The sequence below is a fragment of the Stylophora pistillata genome, chromosome 2, assembly GCF_964205215.1.
Source record: "Stylophora pistillata chromosome 2, jaStyPist1.2, whole genome shotgun sequence".
Lineage (NCBI taxonomy): Eukaryota > Metazoa > Cnidaria > Anthozoa > Scleractinia > Pocilloporidae > Stylophora > Stylophora pistillata.
In genome coordinates, this window is record NC_142520.1 from 26951815 (window position 1) to 26971814 (window position 20000).

General features: G+C 37.9%; 1 protein-coding gene and 1 pseudogene across 5 annotated transcripts in view; one reads left to right on the forward strand and one right to left on the reverse strand.

The window, feature by feature from the left end:
- LOC148738099 (uncharacterized) overlaps positions 1 to 20000 on the reverse strand; it is a 43914-nt gene that overhangs the window by 7780 nt on the left and 16134 nt on the right. The window contains exons 2-5 of one of the 4 annotated variants that reach the window (XM_088749909.1): positions 16571 to 16714; positions 13033 to 13814; positions 4408 to 4851; positions 1 to 1282 (exon numbers count right to left, since the gene is read on the reverse strand). The exon at positions 1 to 1282 is cut by the window's left edge and continues 141 nt beyond it. In XM_088749909.1, coding sequence (XP_088606035.1) covers positions 1 to 1282; positions 4408 to 4851; positions 13033 to 13801 — 2495 coding nt within the window. In that variant the 5' untranslated portion in view covers positions 13802 to 13814; positions 16571 to 16714. Of the gene's footprint in view, positions 1283 to 4407; positions 4858 to 13032; positions 13815 to 16570; positions 16715 to 20000 lie in introns of all 4 variants that reach the window. The other 3 variants (XM_088749907.1, XM_088749908.1, XM_088749910.1) reach the window with 3 other exon arrangements.
- Positions 19718 to 20000, forward strand: part of LOC148738100 (uncharacterized) — a 3066-nt pseudogene continuing 2783 nt past the window's right edge. Inside the window, exon 1 of the transcript XR_015996802.1 lies at positions 19718 to 19812. The product of XR_015996802.1 is annotated as an uncharacterized LOC148738100 (transcript). The remainder of the gene's footprint in view (positions 19813 to 20000) is intronic.

A 20000-nucleotide genomic window follows, 5' to 3' on the forward strand; every position in this document is an offset into this window, starting at 1 on the left:
AACAGGGTGGGTTCTATGAAGATGCCACACAGCTGTGAGGTCCACTCCCAGAAAAGTGAAATCAGCCTACAAAATAGACCAGCTGGAACATAGTTGGTGTTAAAAGTGAGGTAGACTGGTAAAGGGCCATTTTCCATGTACTTACTTCTTTTGTCTTTCATTGGGAGTGTCAGCATACAGGGTACAAAGTAAGGGAAGTCTCTCCCTTTACAGCCTCTAGAGTTGCAGATTAGATTAAACTTTTCCATCAATTCAAGTAAATTCTTCCTTGTTCTCTCCAATTTCAAGTTTTTAAATGATTGATTGAGCAATACGTTGGAAAGAAATCCTGTATTCCCAAGGACCCGGTAATGTTTCTTGATAGAAGGTCTTGCTTCCCAAGTTGGATACACTGTTATTATCTTACTGAGTACATCGATCAACCATTGTGGATCCAGAACTACCAAACCATCTGGATTTTCAGGGTGATCATGATAGATAACTGTTCCACGAGATCGTAAAAAGTGAAGAAGTCCTTCTACGTCATCTTGGACATCAAAATGGCAAAGGGCGTCTGCAACTTCCTTTTGAAAACGCTTTTTAGGAAGGTAATGCTCCTTCTTTTCTACCATTTCAAAGATTTTCTCTTCGACATAGTGCCACAGCAAAGGAATTTCGTTCTTTGTGTGTGGCATCTTTTCAGCCAGTTCCAATATTCTCTGACGCATAGAAACTATCTCTTGGTCCTCTTGCTGAACTGGACAACCAGCTTTTGTGTTATCAATGACAAATTTGGCATGGATATGATCTACGATTTCATGTGGGGCCATATCAGAAATCTTGTCAAGCACTGCGTCCATTACTTTGGTAGGATCACGCCCCGAATTCCTTATAATATCAGCATGTGTACCCACAAGTATAACTGGAGGAAAAGCACCTTCTGTTGTCCGTCCGAGTTTCTTTGCAGGTGACAAGCAATGTACCAAGTCCAGCCATTTCAAAATGTGATCAAGGTTAGTATCCTCCGTGTCTGGTGATGTTACTTCTACCTCTGCATGATCACGAGGCTGTACACGACACTGTGCTGGGGTAGTCAACTCTCTTGTCAGATCCAACGCTAACACATATATGGCTTCTTGAGATAGGAAAATAGGATGAATGGCATGATATACTGCTTGGCCAGCAAAATCCCAAATTATAGGCCATATGCCGTCATCTTTGTCCGGATTCTTTCTTCGTAAGAGAGAGGCAACTTTCACTGGTATCTGCTCCTGGTTCTGTTTTCTTATGTCACCCTCGACAGCTACAAAAAAAAAAACAACTTGCAAGTTCTTGCTCAAGCAGCCTTTACCTCACAATTATATGTACAATTATACAATTATATGAAATCTCGCCTCTGGTTGTCGACTCTTTAAAGAAATTGGTCAGCCTTCATGGAGGGCTACTCGACGTAACTAAAAACATATCGTGTTCACATCGTCTGCATACCATCAAGATTCTGAGTACTGCAACATCTTTCACGGGAATTAGAGCAATCTGAAATCCTCTGCAGAAACACTTATACTTGTATGTCATTTGAAACATCTTAAGTCGGCTGATCTACACGAAACTATCTCGTCACCGGTCATTTGTCATAAATGTGTACGTCATCACGATGGTGTGACGCTGTACTGTACAAACTATTGCAGTAGATGGCAAAGCACTTAACATTCTCGTTGGCAACTATTTCAACTAAGATAAATTGGTTATATCAGCTAAGTTGGAAATGTAAATTGGCCACCGTAAAGCGTTAGAAAGCTGACGTTTCGAGCGTTAGCTCGAAATGTCAGCTTTTTAATTGTTTACGGTGGCCAATTTATAATTTCAACTTAGTCGATGTGACCAAACTACCTTGTTACCCCAATGACACCGCACCACAGTTTCTTAATAGCCTCTGACTGTACATATCGAGAATCTGCCGACAGTTGCAAAATTTCGTAATTCATTTCATGTTTTCTAAAGGACCCTTTTAATGAACCTTTATCGAAAATCATAACAAAAAGTTATATCGCGCTTTTTTTCTCCGAAAAATCGAAAAGTTCAAAATACGCCTAAATGGCAATTGTCCCCCCAGTAAAGCCATAAAAAATTATGCAACTTCGGCAACTTCGTATGCTACAACGCGATGCAATCCCGCTTTTAAATTTTGTGTGCTAATAGATGGTCCTTTTATCTCTTAGAAATTATTAATTTCTTGTTATGTTGTTACGTTTGAGTCTCAATAGTGACCCGTTGAAATAAAGTACTTCGCGTCTCTTTCGCGGTGGTAAAATAAAGGTCAAATTTAGTGGGCCACAAACAGGTCTGCCTTATATACTTAAAAAATCATAATGTACATCCTCTTAAAGTTTTATCCTTGTATTTTCATTCCTCCAAGTCTCTATTTTTGCCCGCCATAAGTGGCACATCCAGGTTGAAAAAAGAGTTTGGGCTATTTTGTCAAAATTGCAACCGCTGAATAGCTGTCGCGGCCCATTTAAAGGCCTTTAAAAAGGTCTTGTATGATATATTTACAGTCCAAAATATATGTCATCTTAAAGTGTTATCCTTTCGTAGTTTAATTCCTCGAAGTTTCTTTCTTGGCGCGCCATACGCAGCGCGTACAGCCTTCAAAGAGTTCCACAGGCGTCCCAAGTTCACGTCTCCAGCAAAAGCGAAGGATTATTTCTTCAAAGCGTCACGAGTTGTGTGAGCGGTGTTGTTACGCGAGCAACCGTTGAGAATTTGAATGCGTTATAAGGAAGAGTATAAGAAATAAAATATGGTCCAGTTAAAACACTAAATATTCCGAAATGTGAATATTTTACACCTTAGATCAGTAAAACTTACTCATTCCTTGTGTATTCGCCGTGTTTTTTGGCGATTTCTGCCGTTTTGAGCTTCCTTTGCCTTTACTATTTTTCCTGTTATCAGACGAAGTCAAGGCTGCACACTACGATTTCCACCGCTGTCCACGTGGAGGCGGTTTGCGCCTAGAAAATCCATCTATTTGGCAATTTTTAATTTCTTTCATTTTTTTTTCTTTTAATTTTTAATTTCTTTAAGAAGAGAAAACCAGGATTAAAAAAAAACCAATTAAATCAAGTGAAATCGGTAAAATAACGACACCAGGAGCAAGCAATACACGTATGGAATAAGGTAAGCCTTTTTTTATTTAATATTTTCACTTTTAACTATCTCTATGGCTATCTTGTAGAAAATCCCATACAAATCCTTATAAATCGATATGCAAATTGTGTTCCTTGTGTGGTTCTCAAAGAGAGCTTGGGGCTGTCTGTGGCCGAAGTTGCATAATTTTTTATTGCTTTACGCGGGGGACAACGGCCATTTAGGCTTATTTTGAACTTTTCGATTTTTCGGAGAAAACAAAAGCGCGATAGAACGTTTTTATATAATTATATTACTAGACAGTTTGTTAGCTTTTTTTTTGTTTCTTTTTTTATAATTGTTGTTTGATTTTGGAACTCTGTTTAATTAAACTTGCTGTTGATTATGCAAGGAAACGTTTTCCCCATGATATCATTATCAGCTGCCCATATTCGTAAGTGCTTGCATCTCTCTGGCTGGTGGGCAATCGAACAGTCCAGCATTATGCAATACAGGCTGTGGTCCCGATCTTATCTTATTTAGGAAATTGGATTGGGTTCCATTCTTTCATGAGGCAAAAGTAAATAGATCACTAATGGTGTACAAACGATTGTCTGGGGACTGTCCACCTTATATGTCCCAAATGCTCGTAAGAAATGCAGACATAAATGAAAGATCAAGCAAACATGGACAACTAAACCTCATCTGTCCCCGATTCAAACGGGAGTCAGAGGGAGGTAGGTCTTTCACAATATAGACCTCACGCCTCTGGAATACCTTACCACTGGACATAAGAATGAAACCTACTATCAAATGTTTTAAGAAGCCCATGTTAGATTTTTTAAGAATAGTTATAAACGATTAGAACATTTTATCTTATAGTTTTTATAAACTTTGTAATTTTAGATTTTTAGCTCTTGATCTTTTTCCATAATTAATTAGTTTTTAATCTTTTTCAATAATTATTTGTAATATATATTAAGAGGGCCACTGGTTTGTCAGTTTTATACTGTTATGTGTTTTACCCTCTTTAAATAAAGTTTATTATTATTATTATTATTATTATTATATCCACAATTATCGAACAGGAATATATCGTTTTTCTTTCGCCTCTTTGACTCTTCCATCAATAATGGCTCCCTGGGAGGGCTGAACGGGAAAATGTTCTCACGAAGCTCTCATTCATGAAAAACAGACCAGATTAACTCTGATTACTGTGCTTCGTTCTGACGTCATTAATTAACTTTAGCCATAGAGTTCCCGGTCCGGCCCTCCCATCAGCTTGTTGTAATCTCTACTTACTTTCAGTGTCAACTATAGGTGTGAGCCCATCACCCCTTGGTTTTTCTGTTCCTGACTCTTTCTTTGGAGAGTCATCTTCACCTCTGAGCTGTCGAGCAGAATGTGATTTTTCTGGAGAGCTTCTTGATAACTCCTTGTTGATCAGCTCTGCACATTTGTGATCAAACGCACTAGTGGATTCAAAAGAAGCAGGATTTTTCCATGCTTGCTTTGCTGCATTCTTAACAGCTGGCATCATTTCCACTCCACTGGTGCTTGTTTCATCTCGATCGAATTTTACACCTTGGAGATGTTTTCGAAGACTTGTTTTACCAACACGATCCTGACCAATCAATAAAATCTTTGTTCGCTTGTCATAGGTCTTGCCAAATTTTAATCCTCTTTGGTATGCGTTGAGTACTGAAGGTCCTCCATGGAGAACATACCAGGGGATCCCACCTGTAACTAAATCTGTAAAATAAGTCAAACCTACACGTAGCTACCAGGTCTGCCAAAAGAGGCATTTAAAAATCATTGGCTATAACATGCTATCTTGGGTGGGAGCCCTGTGAACTATATATTTTGACTTAAAAGTGAAAAAGCCCAGTGAAGGCTTGAAATCAATTTTGTGGTATGATCGTCGGGATGACACCTACTCATAAAAAGAAATCCAAAAACGCAGACTCACAAATATTCCAAGAATTCGAAATGGCGGATTCATAAAACTTGATCAAACTTGTTTTTCAAATATGGAGAGTCCCGAAAGAAAAACACTTAAAATCACGAGTATAAAGTATGAGTATGGAGAACACCAAATTACTTAAAGAACAATCACATAGAAAATATGGAAAAAAAATATATCTACATATAATATAGATATGAATACAACGAAATTACAGAATCTGACAAAAGACCAACTCATTGAGATAATAATGAATTTGAGACCTGTTCAAAGAATTAACCCAAAACATTGGACAGGAAAATCAAATTTGCTCCATCGTTCAATAGTGTTAAACAGATAGTTCAAGCTTATGAAGAAAACATTATTGAACCACCTCTAGAGTTTCGAGATGATTATAAACCAGTGCTAAAACCAAGGACGAAGAAGCCTGTTCCTCTACCAAGAACAATAATTGATGACACAAACAAGGCTTTAAAAGGATACACTAAATCATATGAAATAAACATAAAAAATGACGAATGTCCATTAATTCAATGCAGAGCACAAGATTGGCTGATGGTCAATATAGGAAAAAGATATTGAATGAAATCAAAGGCCTTAAATTTGTAGAGACATTAAAGGTTACTTTTCACAAGTAGGAAGATGAGGGTGATAAAAAAGTACTGATTAAAAAACACAGCATATTTTAAAAGCTCACCTCAGACAATAATAAATGACACAGAACTAGCAGACTCTTTATGATTAACAGAGCAACATATATTAAATAAAATAGCGCAAGGTCGTCAGAAGGATCTGGCTGGCATATTCGATCAGTTGATAATCACTACCTAAATACTGTTCTATATAATCCATCAAAGGTTCTTCTTATATTCAACTTCCATCAGAACTGAGGAATGGTAAAAAAAGATTGATAAATATGAAAACTAATGATAATGAAAGCTTTCGTTGGTGTCATAGTAGACACTTGAATCCACAAGAGAAGGATCCTCAAATTAGTTTTAAAAAGTTGATAAAGCTTTTATTGAACCGATTGGATTATTCAGGAATTGAATTTCAGGTAACTATTCAGCAAATCAATAAGATTGAAAAGCAAACTAACATTAACATCAATGTTTCGGCAATGACGATAAACAAAGGTATCCAAGATATGTCAGCAAGGAGAAAAATGAAGATCAGATGAATCTTTTTTTAGTAACAGAAGAGAAAAACTCACATTATGTGTTCAAATAAAATATTTCAATAGCTTCATGTATAATCAAACAAAACATAAGGAGAGAAAGCACTTTTGTATGTATTGTTTGCAGTGTTTCAGTTCTGAAAAGGTAATAATTACTCATAAAGATAATTGTCTCATAATAAATGGAGCTTAAGCTATTAAGATGCCAACTAAAGATGACAACATATTGAAATTCAATCATTATTAAAAGCAACTTCCTGTTCCATTTATTATTTCCGCTGATTTTGAAGCAATAACAGAAAATGTACAAGGTTGTCAACCAGCTGATGATGAATCTTTCATTGAAGCTTATCAAAAACATACTGACTGTGGTTATGGCTATAACTGGTTGTTTGCACTTATGATAATAAATATACAAAACCTATTAACATCTATCGTGGTGAGAAAGCTGTTTACAGATTCATGGAACTGATGCTTGAAGAAGTGAAACATTGTAAAAAGATTATTAAATGTAAATTTAACAAACCCCTGAAAATGGCAAAAAAAGATGAACAATTCCAAAAAGCTGATAAATGTCACATTTGTGAACAGAAATATAATGACCAAGACGTTCAAGTCAGAGATCACTGTCATGTGACTGGAAAATTCAGGGGTTCAGCTCATGAGGATTGTTACCTTAACTTTCAAATGACTGACAAAATACCTGTGATCTTTTATAATTTGAGAGGATATAATTCATATTTCATCATGCAAGAAATTGGAGAGATTGTTAAAATCAATAAATACACAAACAAAAAAGGAGAAGTGTCCAATGAATATCAATGCAATCCCAACTAACATGGAAAAGTATATGGCTTTCATACTTGGGAATCATCTTACTTTCATTGATAGCTTTCAATTCATGAGCTCGAGTCTTGATAAACTAGTCAATAATCTTCCCAAAGAAGCTTTTAAATATACATCACAAAAATTTAAGAATAAAAAATTGGATCTTATGACTCAGAAAGGCGTTTATCCTTACGATTACATGGACAACTTTGATAAATTTGATAAAACAGAATTGCCAACCAAAAGCGAATTTTATAGCATATTGAATAATGATCATATCTCAGTTGATGAATATAAACATCAGAGAAAGACTTTTTCAAACTGATGAATAATTCTGTATTTGGAAAGACGATGGAAAACTCAAGAAAGCGTGTGGATGTAGACTTGTCACTGATGAGAAAAAGCTGTTGAAATTAACATCAAAACCAACCTTTATATCAAGTAAAATGTTCAATGAAAATCTAGTCGCTGTTCATAAGATAAAAGAACATGAACTCTAAATCAACCAGCGTATGCTGGGATGTGTATTCTTGATCTTTCAAAGACACTGATGTATGATTTCCATTACAATTATATCAAGAAGTACGGAGACAAATCCAAGTTGTTATTCACAGAGGCCGATTCATTAACATATGACAATCAAGCAGATGATGTGTACCAAGACTTTTTGAATGATAAAGATATGTTTAACAACAGTGATTATCCCAAACATTCAAAATATTATGACGAATCGAACAAAAAAGTTATTGGTAAATTTAAAGATGAAACTTGTGGAACACCTATAGTTGAATTCGCTGGTTTGCGATCAAAGATGTACAGCTATACCAAAGATGATATTAAAGGTAGTCGTACAGCAAAAGGTATTAAAAAGAATGTGATAAAAAAGATCTAAAACATGAAAATTACAAAGTGGTTTTATTTGAAAACAAAAAATGTATCACGAGACGAAAACCATACGAAGTAACAAACATCACTTTGGAAGTTATGAGCTGAAAAAAGTGTTATTAAGCTGCTTTGATGACAAAAGATATATTCTAGAGGATGGAATGACCAGTTACGCATATGGACATTATTAAACAATTTGTTATTTAGTCTTTTTCTTTGCTTTGGAATTTCATTTTTTTTCTTTACTTTTGACTAGATTATTTAAAGATAGAATATGTAGTATTCATATATGGACATTTAAACATTAATGGAAACCGTAGAAACATATGATGGGAAAGATTTTTATGTTATAAAAGCGAATGTAGAATTGATTGCTGAGATACAACCATCTCCTAATTTCTTTGTTTTAGTACCAAAAGTTTCTTTTATTAAAAATATGTTTAAAACTTCTGATAAAAAAGATAGGTTAATTGTAAGAAATTAAGACAAAGATAAAAAGGATTTGTTTGATTATTTATCAGCATTGAAAGACATTTACATTTTCCTTTTAGTTGAAAACGATAATTTTAAAAAAACCTGATATTATTAGATATTCCGATTTCACGAAAGAAACCAAGAAGAAAAAGATATAGGCAAAATATAGTATATATGATTTTATATAATGAGTGAATGCGATCTTATGATGTCTATTTTTGAACATTATAAAAACAATGATAGAATTCTTATTGTTCATACTTTTGGTGAACTTCTAGGTCGCACTAAAAATGCAAAAAGTTTACCATAAAGGAATCATTGATCTTATCATTATTATAAACAATGAAAAGGTCATTTATTGTGAATTAAAGAAGCCGGGACGAAAAATTGTATTGAGGCCAGAACAAGAACTTTTCAGGCAAAGTGTTAAAAAAAAAGGTGCCAATTATCTTGTCAGCAATAATTTACACCAAATAGCTGATTTTATTGATTATCATATATTGAAAATGAATTAGCTTAAAGAGCTTGTAAATCCTTGAGAGAAACCCAGCTGTTAATTAAAATCATCATCATAACCCTTCCATTTAACCAGAGCTTGTTTATTCTTATAATCTCTCTTTATTACTTTATCAATTCTGAATATTTCTTGTTTAGCTCTTAATAATTCAGGCTCATAAAAACTGCCTCTAATTTCTTCGTTGTTTAAATCTCGTAATCGGTAGGTGGTTGGATTCGTGTATTGTATTTTATCAATAGTAAATATCTCTTCTGTCCAATTTGGAGTAGAGCCTTTATCGAACAACTGTCTTTTGTATTTTGATATTCGAACCTTATCACCGACTTCATATTTCGGTTTTTGTTTTGATGTATTGATATCACCATACAGACTGAAATAGACTATTTCTTAATTTGACTTTCTGGAGGCTTTGATAGGTGTCATTATTATTGAATTGTATAGAAAAATTCACTGCCTGACGAGTGAATTCCACGTTAAATTTCACTTGAAAAACCGATTTCACACTCATCGCTTCGCGATTCGTGCGATATCGGTTTTTCAAGTAAAATTTAACGTGGAATTCACTCGTCAGGCAGTGAATTTTTCTTGAATCGCATGACTGAAAAAAAAAAGGAAAAAAAGAAATTAAAACGGCAATACTATTGTTTGTTTTTATCCCATACGCGCGCCCTAGAAAGCAATTTTAAAGTCAACTGTCAGAACTGTCATTGTTAAGGGAATAGAAAGCAAGGTAAGTCGCTCACGTTTGAACCTTCGACAATTTTATTTGTACATCGTGAATTTTTCTTCAATCGCATAGCTAAAGCCACCAAATCACTGGGCGAAACCAGATGTTTTGTATTTTTGTGCGCCACGCCAGTGCGCAGACAATGGAAACCCTTTCAAAGTCCGGTGTCAATATCTAGCGAATAGAGGGAAAAAGATATTTTTAGAATGATAACCACTTTTATTTCAAACTCGTGGAGAAAGCAGTGCCTCACATTTTACAGTCTTCAGCAAGAAAAAGCTGAAGGTACAAAATACGGAGTTGTTTAATACAGAGATTTGCCTGCTACCACTCAACTTGGCAAAATGTGGCACCGACAATCAACAATTGTGTAACGGCTGCCACGCCTTTTGCCTACTGTTAAGAAGACGTTAACAAACTTGTGCGCGCACGACTCGCGTGCTTTGAGATTACGAAGCAATTTCGTAAGCAAATCACGCGGATCCTTTTTAATGTTGACGTGTGTGATTTTTAGAGAAGAGTTGTTGAAGTTTTCTAGTTTATCGTTTAGCGATTTGTTTAATGGTTGTTGTCGTTTACCGTAAGACTACGGTTTTCTGTGTTAGAGTAAAAGTGTCTGTTTGGATTTCCCGTTTCGCTTCCGAATGGCTACCTTATATTGAAGTTCGTTTTGGTTCAATTCTTACAAGCGGAACTGTTATGCAAGTGCTAATTTTCCTTTCCTTGAGCTTATATATAGTTCTTTTGTGAGTTTGTTTGAGTTTTTAGCTACCTTTGCATCTTGCCTTTATATCGGAATGTTTGGAATGTTGGTTTGTCTATTCGCATTTAGCTCAGCTTCTTCCTTATGAATTCATATTTCAGTTTACGATAAGTACTTGGATACCACGACTACGTCAAATAAAACGATTCAAGGCTTGTCCGTAAAATATATCCTCGCTTCATAGTGTGTCTTCATTTGCGAAACTCATAATTGTCGTCGAAATTTTGCTTCGCTTGTGTCGGCCGCTACAAATTGAATGGTCAAATCCTCAAGCGAAATGAAAATTTCAAGCGTTCCGGTATCAGAGCAAGATTTAAAAAAAAAAAGGTAAGTGCTTTACAGTTATAGAAAAAGTGTATTCAAAATATAAAGATTAAGAGTGGAATTTCTCGGTAAACTCTGACGAAAAACAGTTAAAAAGGTTAAAAGTCATAATTTTAACAGTTTTTCTTTCATTGCAGGGAGTCACTCGTTAGTGTCATGCTGGACTCAAAATTTATGGAAATATTAACTGGATTCATCACTGGGTCACTTTGCTGAGCGGTGTCTATGTTACTCTGCATTTGTAGTAAGTCATGCATGATACTTACCGCTGCATAAACGAAGAATAGGACAATGAGAAATATACGAACGTCCTTTACTCGACCTTTACATTCTGTGATTTATCTTATTTACTAGATATCCTGTTCCATTTTTCAGATCATGTTGATCCCATGTCCATCACGTAATTGTTGATCAATTGTCTGCTGCAAATCTTTAACATGAAGACAGTCTTGATCTTGATACAGAGCACCTATCCAAGATGACATGTTAATCTAGTGATCTCTTACCGCCCCTTTTTTAATAAACACAGATCGATGAAGTAGTGCATGGCCCAACGTTCACTTCAATAAGAATGTCCAACTTCGGTGAGCCGATGTTTTTCTGTTATTATTGCTTTTGGTATTGCTGCCGATGCAAAGTACCATCAGAGAAGCTTTAAAACCCTAGTGTTGAATTTTAGCGTGGTGTTTTAAACTACTTTGTCTACAAACTTCTTCAACAAAAGGTTAACTTTATCTATGTCATAGCGCACGCACAAGTCCTACCTTTTTCCTTAGAAGCTATCTTTCCGTTCTATTCCAATTGAGATAGACCTTTTGGAGCTCAAAGACAATATGCTGAGTGATACTCGTTCAGAGAAACAACGAGCATGTAGTTCTTTCAGTGACGAAATTAATTTAAGGGTTGTCGATACTTCATTCCCAAACGCAATATGAGTTGTGGCTGAAAACAAATGAACCGAGTTTTCTGACTTTAATTGAGGCTTTGCGACGATGGTTACTCTTCGTTAGAACGAAAATATCATTTTGAAGTGTTGATATGTCCCAAAAGTGTTATTTTAATGGAAGAGTCTCATTATAAATCGTACAATTTTCAGAATTATACGCATTTTTCTGGTCGTAAATTATAGTAAACAATTCACGCCAGGTAAATCTACCACACTGGGCTCGTAAATACAACAGATTCTTAAATTTTTTGGCTTTATTCTTTAAACGGTTGACATTATTTTTAACTGTTAATGTCATCAAAAATGTTGTTAAATATAAGATTTTAAAGTACTTTTAAAACCGACTTTTCAAAATTTTCAACATAAAACTACGGAATTTTCGGCCGTTAATTCTAATTCAGGACAGTTCAAGCATGCTGAGTCTACAACGCGGTCTCAATTAGGCAAGAAATTCATTCGCTTCTTGCTTCTGAGCAGAAAATTAACAATTCTTCGACTTCACAATTGGTCTCGAGATAGCTCTTGGTAATTTTTGCCCTAATAATAAGTAAGAGAGAAGATACGGTATCACTGTCAGGCGTAAGGGGAGCATTCCCTCGTATCAATAAATGGTCCACTGTCTCACAACAAATTGTCAAAACAAATGTCCTTTTGTTACTAGTGCAGAGGGACTTTTGCCGAAGCTAGGCGGAAAAGTGTGTATGTAATCGAGAAAATATTCGGAGTGACAATTTCGCTGCATTGGGGGAGTTGACAGTGTAAATACGCGCTGGTAGGATTGATCTTCGTGGGAAAGACTTGACTCTAGAGAAGCGCGACGAAGTTCGCAAGTTAAAAAGAATTCAAGAAATCCGTATCATAGTGAGTCATATAAACCACTGGTTTATGCAGAGAGATTTGAACCCTCACTACATACAAGTCAGTCAATAGAAGAAATAAATGAAGCACCTTAAGTAAGTAAATCACCTCAAGTCAAAAAAGGATCCCAAGTATGTAAAACATCTTGATTAGGAAAGTACCCGTAGAAAGTAAAGCACCCCAAGGAAGTCGAGCCCCTCAAGTAAATAAAGCAACTTAAGTAACTAAAGCAGCTCAAGTGAAGCATCTCGGGTAAGTAAAACACCTTGAGTAAGTGAGCATCTCAAGTAAGGAAAGCATTTCAAATAAATAAAGCAGCTCAAGTAATAAAAAACATCTTAAGTAGCTTAGAAAAGCATATCAAGGAATTCAAATCAATGAAGAAGCTCAAGTAATAAAGCATCAAGCAAGTAAAGCACTTCGAGTAAAGAAATTACATAGCCAAGAAGGAAGGAATTCACCTACCTAGACTGTCGTAAGTGGCGGCAACATCAACATGTTCAGGTCCAAGCTTTTTCAGACGAAACGCCAGGGCACGCTCATACAGATTGTTGGAAGTGGCTGCAAGATCAAGATGTTCAGGTCCAAGCTTTTTCAGACGAATCTCCAGGGCGCGATAATGGAAGTCTCTTGCTCGATCTATTTCACCCAACTTCTCGTATATAATACCCAGATTCCTGTAACTGGCTGCAACATCAACATGTCCAGGGCCAAGCTTTTTCAGAAGAATGTCCAGGGCACGCTCATACCATTCTTTTGCTGGATCTATTTCACCCAGCTTCTCGCATATAATACCCAGATTGTTGTAAGTGGCTGCAACATCAACATGTTCAGGTCCAAGCTTTTTCAGACGAATCTCCAGGGCGCGATAATGGAAGTCTTTTGCTCGCTCTAGGTCACCCAGCTCCCAGTGTAAAATACCCAGATTGTTGTAAGAGGCTGCAACAGCAACATGTCCAGGGCCAAGCTTTTTCAGAAGAATGTCCAGGGCACGCTCATACCATTCTTTTGCTCGATCTATTTCACCCAGCTTCTCGCATATAATACCCAGATTTTTGTAAATGGCTGCAACATCAACATGTTCAGGTCCAAGCTTTTTCAGACGAATCTCCAAGGCGCGATAATGGAAGTCTTTTGCTCGCTCTAGGTCACCCAGCTCCCCGTGTAAATTACCCAGATGGCAGTAAGAGGCAGCATCATCAAGATGTTTAGGACCCTCAAATGCAGCGGCCATTTTCAATTAGTACCTGCAAAACAATCATAGTTTTGTTAGTTGGCAATCGGGTAGTCTTTGCAAACTAATGCTTCATGAAAACTTCTAACATAACTACAAATTCAAATTTATACATAAATATCTTTATAGTTAGATATAGCTCTTTGGCATACGAAGATCTGCTTTCATGTCCAAATTGAGGACTGCGGGATGAGTCATCACCGCTAGCACTGTGCATAGCTCACTAGGCTCTTCTAGTTTGAGCACTCTGGCGTGACTTAGACAATACCACAAGTGTGGGATCGTTTGGGGATCCATATCGGTTCTCCCCCATCCTAGCATCAGCACTGCACTGACGAGGCCCGGAAGGCCGAAACGGTACTGTCTGTCTTTTGAAAAGAAAATTTGCCCTGAGCGGTATTTGAACCCACGTCTCCCTGTTACTATTCAGGTGTGATGACCACTACACTATCAGGACAAACATGCTGGCAACACAGCAATCGAAGATGTGATTTATGTGATCGGAGATGTGGTCTCCCGGGAAACTTAATTTTCACGGTGACAGGGTAGGGGAAGCCTATAACCCCATATGAAACCCAACTAAGGATTTATTAAAGATACACGACCGAAGTCAACTTAGCGGATGACAAAGGAGGATCCAATTACGGATACAGGCTAATTTCAATTAAACAAATGCTATGTACGAGGGAAACCCTGACCCTGTACACCCCAAATAATCATACTTAAATAGAATAAATCTTTGAAAAGAAAATTTGCCCTGAGCGTATATAGTGCATGTGTCAAGAGATACCTGTTTACATAGGTTAATGTCGTTTGCTTGCAGGTTGGGGGCGAATGGACGCTTGAACTAATGAAATTGTCCACTTTTGAGTTAATTGGTTTTATCAACTTAGTTGATAATAAAGCACTATTTGAGCAATAGTGAAAATCAGACCTGAAAAAAATTTCAGGCCTGTACGGGATTCGAACCACTGACCTCTGCGATACTAGTGCAGCGCTCTACCAATTGAGCTAACAAGCCAACTGGGAGCAGGCCATCAAATTAATTCGACATAAACCCGTAGATGATAAATCAAACAACAACAAACATATGAAACATATGTGTGAACTGCGGTTATGAGACGTATATGAGCACGATCCTTCGCAGTAAAGCACTATTTGAGCAATAGTGAAAATCAGACCTGAAAAAAATTTCAGGCCTGTACGGGATTCGAACCACTGACCTCTGCGATACTAGTGCAGCGCTCTACCAATTGAGCTAACAAGCCAACTGGGAGCAGGCCATCAAATTAATTCGATATAAACCCGTAGATAGGTCAGTGGTTCGAATCCCGTACAGGCCTGAAATTTTTTTCAGGTCTGATTTTCACTATTGCTCAAATAGTGCTTTACTGCGAAGGATCGTGCTCATATACGTCTCATAACCGCAGTTCACACATATGTTTCATATGTTTGTTGTTGTTAGTTGATAATGTAAACTGGCCACCTTAAAGCGCTATAAAAGTTGACTTTTCGAGCGTTAGTCCTTCGTCGACAGAGCGAGTGAGGGAATTTTGGGTTGTGTGTGCCTATATGTAGAAAGTGGAGCCCGAGGAATATAGCTATTTCTATATCTATCCTTCCTTTCCGGGACTATTTTTTCCTCATTACTAAGTGATAAACAAGACAGTGGGTCGCTTAGAGCGAAGAGTGAACTTTCGGCGACAGTATTATTCTTCATGGGCATGGAAATTTTTCTGTTTGTGTCGTTAGTGCTGTTGTATGGTATCATCAAGCATAGAAAAAAGCTTCAATGTCCTCAAGTCAGGCCAACCTCGTTCCCAGGGTCTCTCATCTTCCCGCCCCCTGGAGCGAGCGAGGAGAGACCCTGGTTTAGGCTGGTCACGTGTCTCCCAGATTTTGGGAGATTTCAAATCAGCGGTTTCAGGGAGGGGCAGATAAGTGGGATTTTTCTCCACTTAGTTCACTAGCGAGCGTAGCTTATTGGCAATCAAAACAAACTACACGTGAAGCGCTTCGAACCGAATGTCAACTGAGAATATTCAGCATACGCCCAAAAAGATCAGTAAATGTTCCACTACGGTAAATATCAATTGTTGCAGGCTTTGTAAATCAGTTGGAGACGTATCTTGCTCGAAGAACATCTATTCAAAAGGAAATCGCGCATCGCTCGCCGCCGCCGTGGACATTTATGCCCGGCCGTTGAGATAAGAAAAACTTTTTCCACATCTATTATGTAGGCCTCGAAAAGAAGCTTGAAAAATTTTATTTCTTTCAAAACGGTGATCAGTGAAAGTCAGAGTTTTATCGAAACGGTGAAGCGATGTACAGAAATATCACAATCTGTGTCACGCACCCTGGGCTATGATGCGAGGGAATCTGAGAGAAGCCGTCGCGGTCTAAATTTCGTAAAAGCACCGACACAAATGCACTCTTTGGCTGGAAAAGAGGTAAACAATTGTATCTTAGATAGTGTTTTGCCAGAATTTTTTTAGTTACGTCTCAACCTGTAATAAACCCTGTACGGGTTTATTACGAATCAATTTAACGGCCTGCTCCCAGTTGGCTTGTTAGCTCAATTGGTAAGGCGCCGCACTAGTATCGCAGAGGTCAGTGGTTCGAGTCCCGTACAGGCCTGATTTTTTTCAGGTCTGATTTTCGCTATTGCTTAAATAGCGCTATCTACTGCGAGGATCGTGCATCATGCGTATCTAATACCGCAGTTCAAAAAATATGATCTTCATATATTCATTTTATCTCATTTATCACCATATCAAACTGTTTCCCCACTGCGACGGACATTTGTTTTTGTCGGCTCCAGCCTGGCGCGGCCGCTAACCCAGATGCCCTCCTGAGCAAATTTTCAAAATGGCGGACAAGCCAAAAGAGAGAGATGAAAGAACCAAAGCGATTCTGCAACGAATAATCAGCATACACCCCTGTTAAAAAGGTCATTTCACAGAGAAAAGATACAAAATTGTATGATATTGAAGTCACGGAAGTTGACAAACCGAACAAGAGACTGAAAATTCACTACATTGGCGACAGTACATGCTTCGATGAGTGGAGACCCTTCGGGGTTCTGTCCTCGTGTACCGGTTTACAATAGCCAATACAACAGACCAAACAATACACAGTAGCTAACCGATAACTCCTAAACAAAGACAGAACAATGGTAATTCCCTTGTGAACCGGTACACCAGGACAGAACCCCCTTCGGGGACGGTGAAGCATCTGAATATTTTTCTTCGAGATTGTATAGATTAGTAGGCTGCAACAAAAATTTATTGGACGACGTTTAGGGTAAAAACAGCAATCTAACCTGAAAAAAATGTATTTATTCAGACTCTTTCAGAAAATAACTTTACAAATCTTACTTGTTTATCTCGTAAGTAAACGATGGTGAAGCGCTTTCCGAGCTACCCGATTCTTCTCCCACTGCTTTCACGCTTCTAAAACAGGAAACGAGCAAAAGGAGGAAGGTGTGGCTGTTTTGACTAGCCATTTGACGAGGTTCAATCTGCTCCTTGTTCGACAATTTACATATCAAAACAAAGGAAATTTGTTCCTCTCTTTGATTTTGGCGGTACATTTTCAATTTGCGCTTGCGTAAGAGAGAAATCGCCCAAGACTCCTTGCTCGGTCTTGTTTTGACCACGAACGCCTTCTTAATTTTGACGGACCCGCTCGGGAAAAGGTGAAAATGACGAGGGAAAAACTTTACTTTGTAGTACGAAATTCACAAAATGGAAAGCCACATATTATAGTTCAATATTTCGGTGGTACATTGTTAACTTTTTTATACAGAGAGTCGGCAAGATGATATAACATCCAAAAATCGCACTCGATTTGAGTGGGCCGATGAAGTGGGCGTGGTCACGAAATTCAGTATGAGACTATTTGTACCCCGTGAGTTTGATATGTTCACGGGTTTATTACGAATCAACTTAACGGCCTGCTCCCAGTCATCCTCGGAGACCCAGGGGCAGTGAGGCGATTTCAAGTTAAGGGCAGAAGAGCCCCTGGGGACATTGACTTACAAGACTAGTTCCAAACGGTCGCAGTCGTTCTGGCATCTGATTGGTGCCAGAAAATCTTTGTGTTTTTCTGCCCAATCAGAGGGAAGTGTCGTTTGGAGTCCTTTCGTGTGTTTTAACACGCACATATACAACAAGCTCTGTTGCTCGCTATGTTTGTCTCGGCCGTGCGACGAAGCTTTGCGCGAGGGGAAAAGTTTCAGTCTCAGCACACAATGTAAGAGAAATCGGTCAGATTGTCTGCGAAATCTTACCGGAAATTATACTGAATAATTTCGCAGGTATCACAAGAGAACGAGTTTAAAAGTTTGCGAGGTTCGTTAAAACATAATAGTTGCAGGCATTGATATGTCGCATTAAACGTTAGATGAGATGTAAGCTTAAATATTTTTAGATTTTTTGTACAATTTGTTGTGACTGAAACTTTTCCAATCCCGTGAAGTTATTTCGTCGCACGGGCCTAGCAGGTATGTCAAGCAACTGGCGCTTACGTAGCTTTCTATGCGCGCCAAATTCTAATCGTTGCTTTGTAGTAAATTCTTTACAATATGGCCAAACTTGCAGAGAACGTTAAGTACGTGGACGACCTCCAGCAAGCGCTTAAAGAAAGCTTAGCTGTGTTTCCGGTTAGCTAATTAAAATCTGAACAAAAACTAATCATCGAGAACATCGTGGAAAGGAGATATGTTTTCGGACAGTTACCGAAGGGGTTTGAAGAAAGTTAATCTTTCAACTGCTGCGTTGAGTGTTCAAATTCTTGAGCTCGAAAGGCCACGGATCCTCTTCTAGGCCCTTGGTCATTGTCACTTCACCTCTTTTGTCGATAGTTGAAGACCAAGTTAATTACCTTTGATCATTGGGAATCGATGCTGCTTTCATTGGGGAAAACAAAACCAAAGAAAAAGAAATATTGGATGGAAAGGGCGAGCTTGCCTTATTGCAAATGTCAGCCTAGTTCAGGGTTATCTACCCACATCTAATAAACAAAAGTTTCCACGGTCAGCTTTTCTTTTTAATTTTTCAAGCGAAGATTAGATTAGATTTTGGCCGGGCGTGCACAAAAAAATGCGTAAGCGCCAGTTGTTCGCCATACCTGTGTGGCCCGTGCGACGAAATAGCTTCACGGGATTGGAAAAGTTTCAGTGACAGCAAATTATACAAAAAAATCTTGAAAGATTTAGGCTTACATCTCATCTAACGTTTAAAGCGACATATCAATGCTTTCAACCATTGTGTTTTATACGAACCTCCCAAACTTTTAAACTTGTTCTCTTGTGATACCTGCGAAAGTATTTAGTATAATTTCCGGTAAGATTTCGCGGACAATCTGATCGATTTCTCTTACATTGTGTGCTGAGACTGAAACTTTTCCCCTCGGGCAAAGCTTTGTCGCACGGCCGAGACAAACATAGCGAGCAAAAGGCTTGTTCAATATGTGCATGTTAAAACACACGAAAGGACTCCAAACGACACTTCACTCTGATTGGGCAGAAAAAAACAAAGATTTTCTGGCACCAATCAGATGCCAGAACGACTGCGACCGTTTGGAACTAGTCTTGTAGGGCAATGTCCCCAGGGGCTCTTCTGCCCTTAACTTGAAATCGACTCACTGCCCCTGGGTCTCCGAGGATGGCTCCCAGTTGGCTTGTTAGCTCAATTGGTGGAGCGCTGCACTAGTATCGCAGAGGTCAGTGGTTCGAGTCCCGTACAGGCCTGATTTTTTTCAGGTCTGATTTCCGCTATTGCTTAAATAGCGCTATCTAATGCGAGGATCGCGCATCATACGTATCTAATACCGCAGTTCAAAATATATGATCTTCATAAATTCATTGTATCTTATGTCGAAAATGTAGTGAATTTTAGTACAAAACTCTCTTTCATGTTCAGGGTTAATAATTACATACGCTCTGGTTTGGATTCCAAAAACCTCATCGATCCTGATGGTGGCATAAATATTCAAAACAAGAGCAAAAAGTTTGGAAGCCGTAAAATGTTGGAAATCAGTGCCCTGAAAAGAGGCAAATGAACTTTGCTCATGAAAAGCGCAAAAGAAAGCAAGTTCGTATTAATTTTATAAATTTGTATAGGAAAGATTAAGATATGGCTAAGGCCTAGTTTATACGTCGCGCTAGAGTCGAATTTGATTCAGACGAATTTAATTC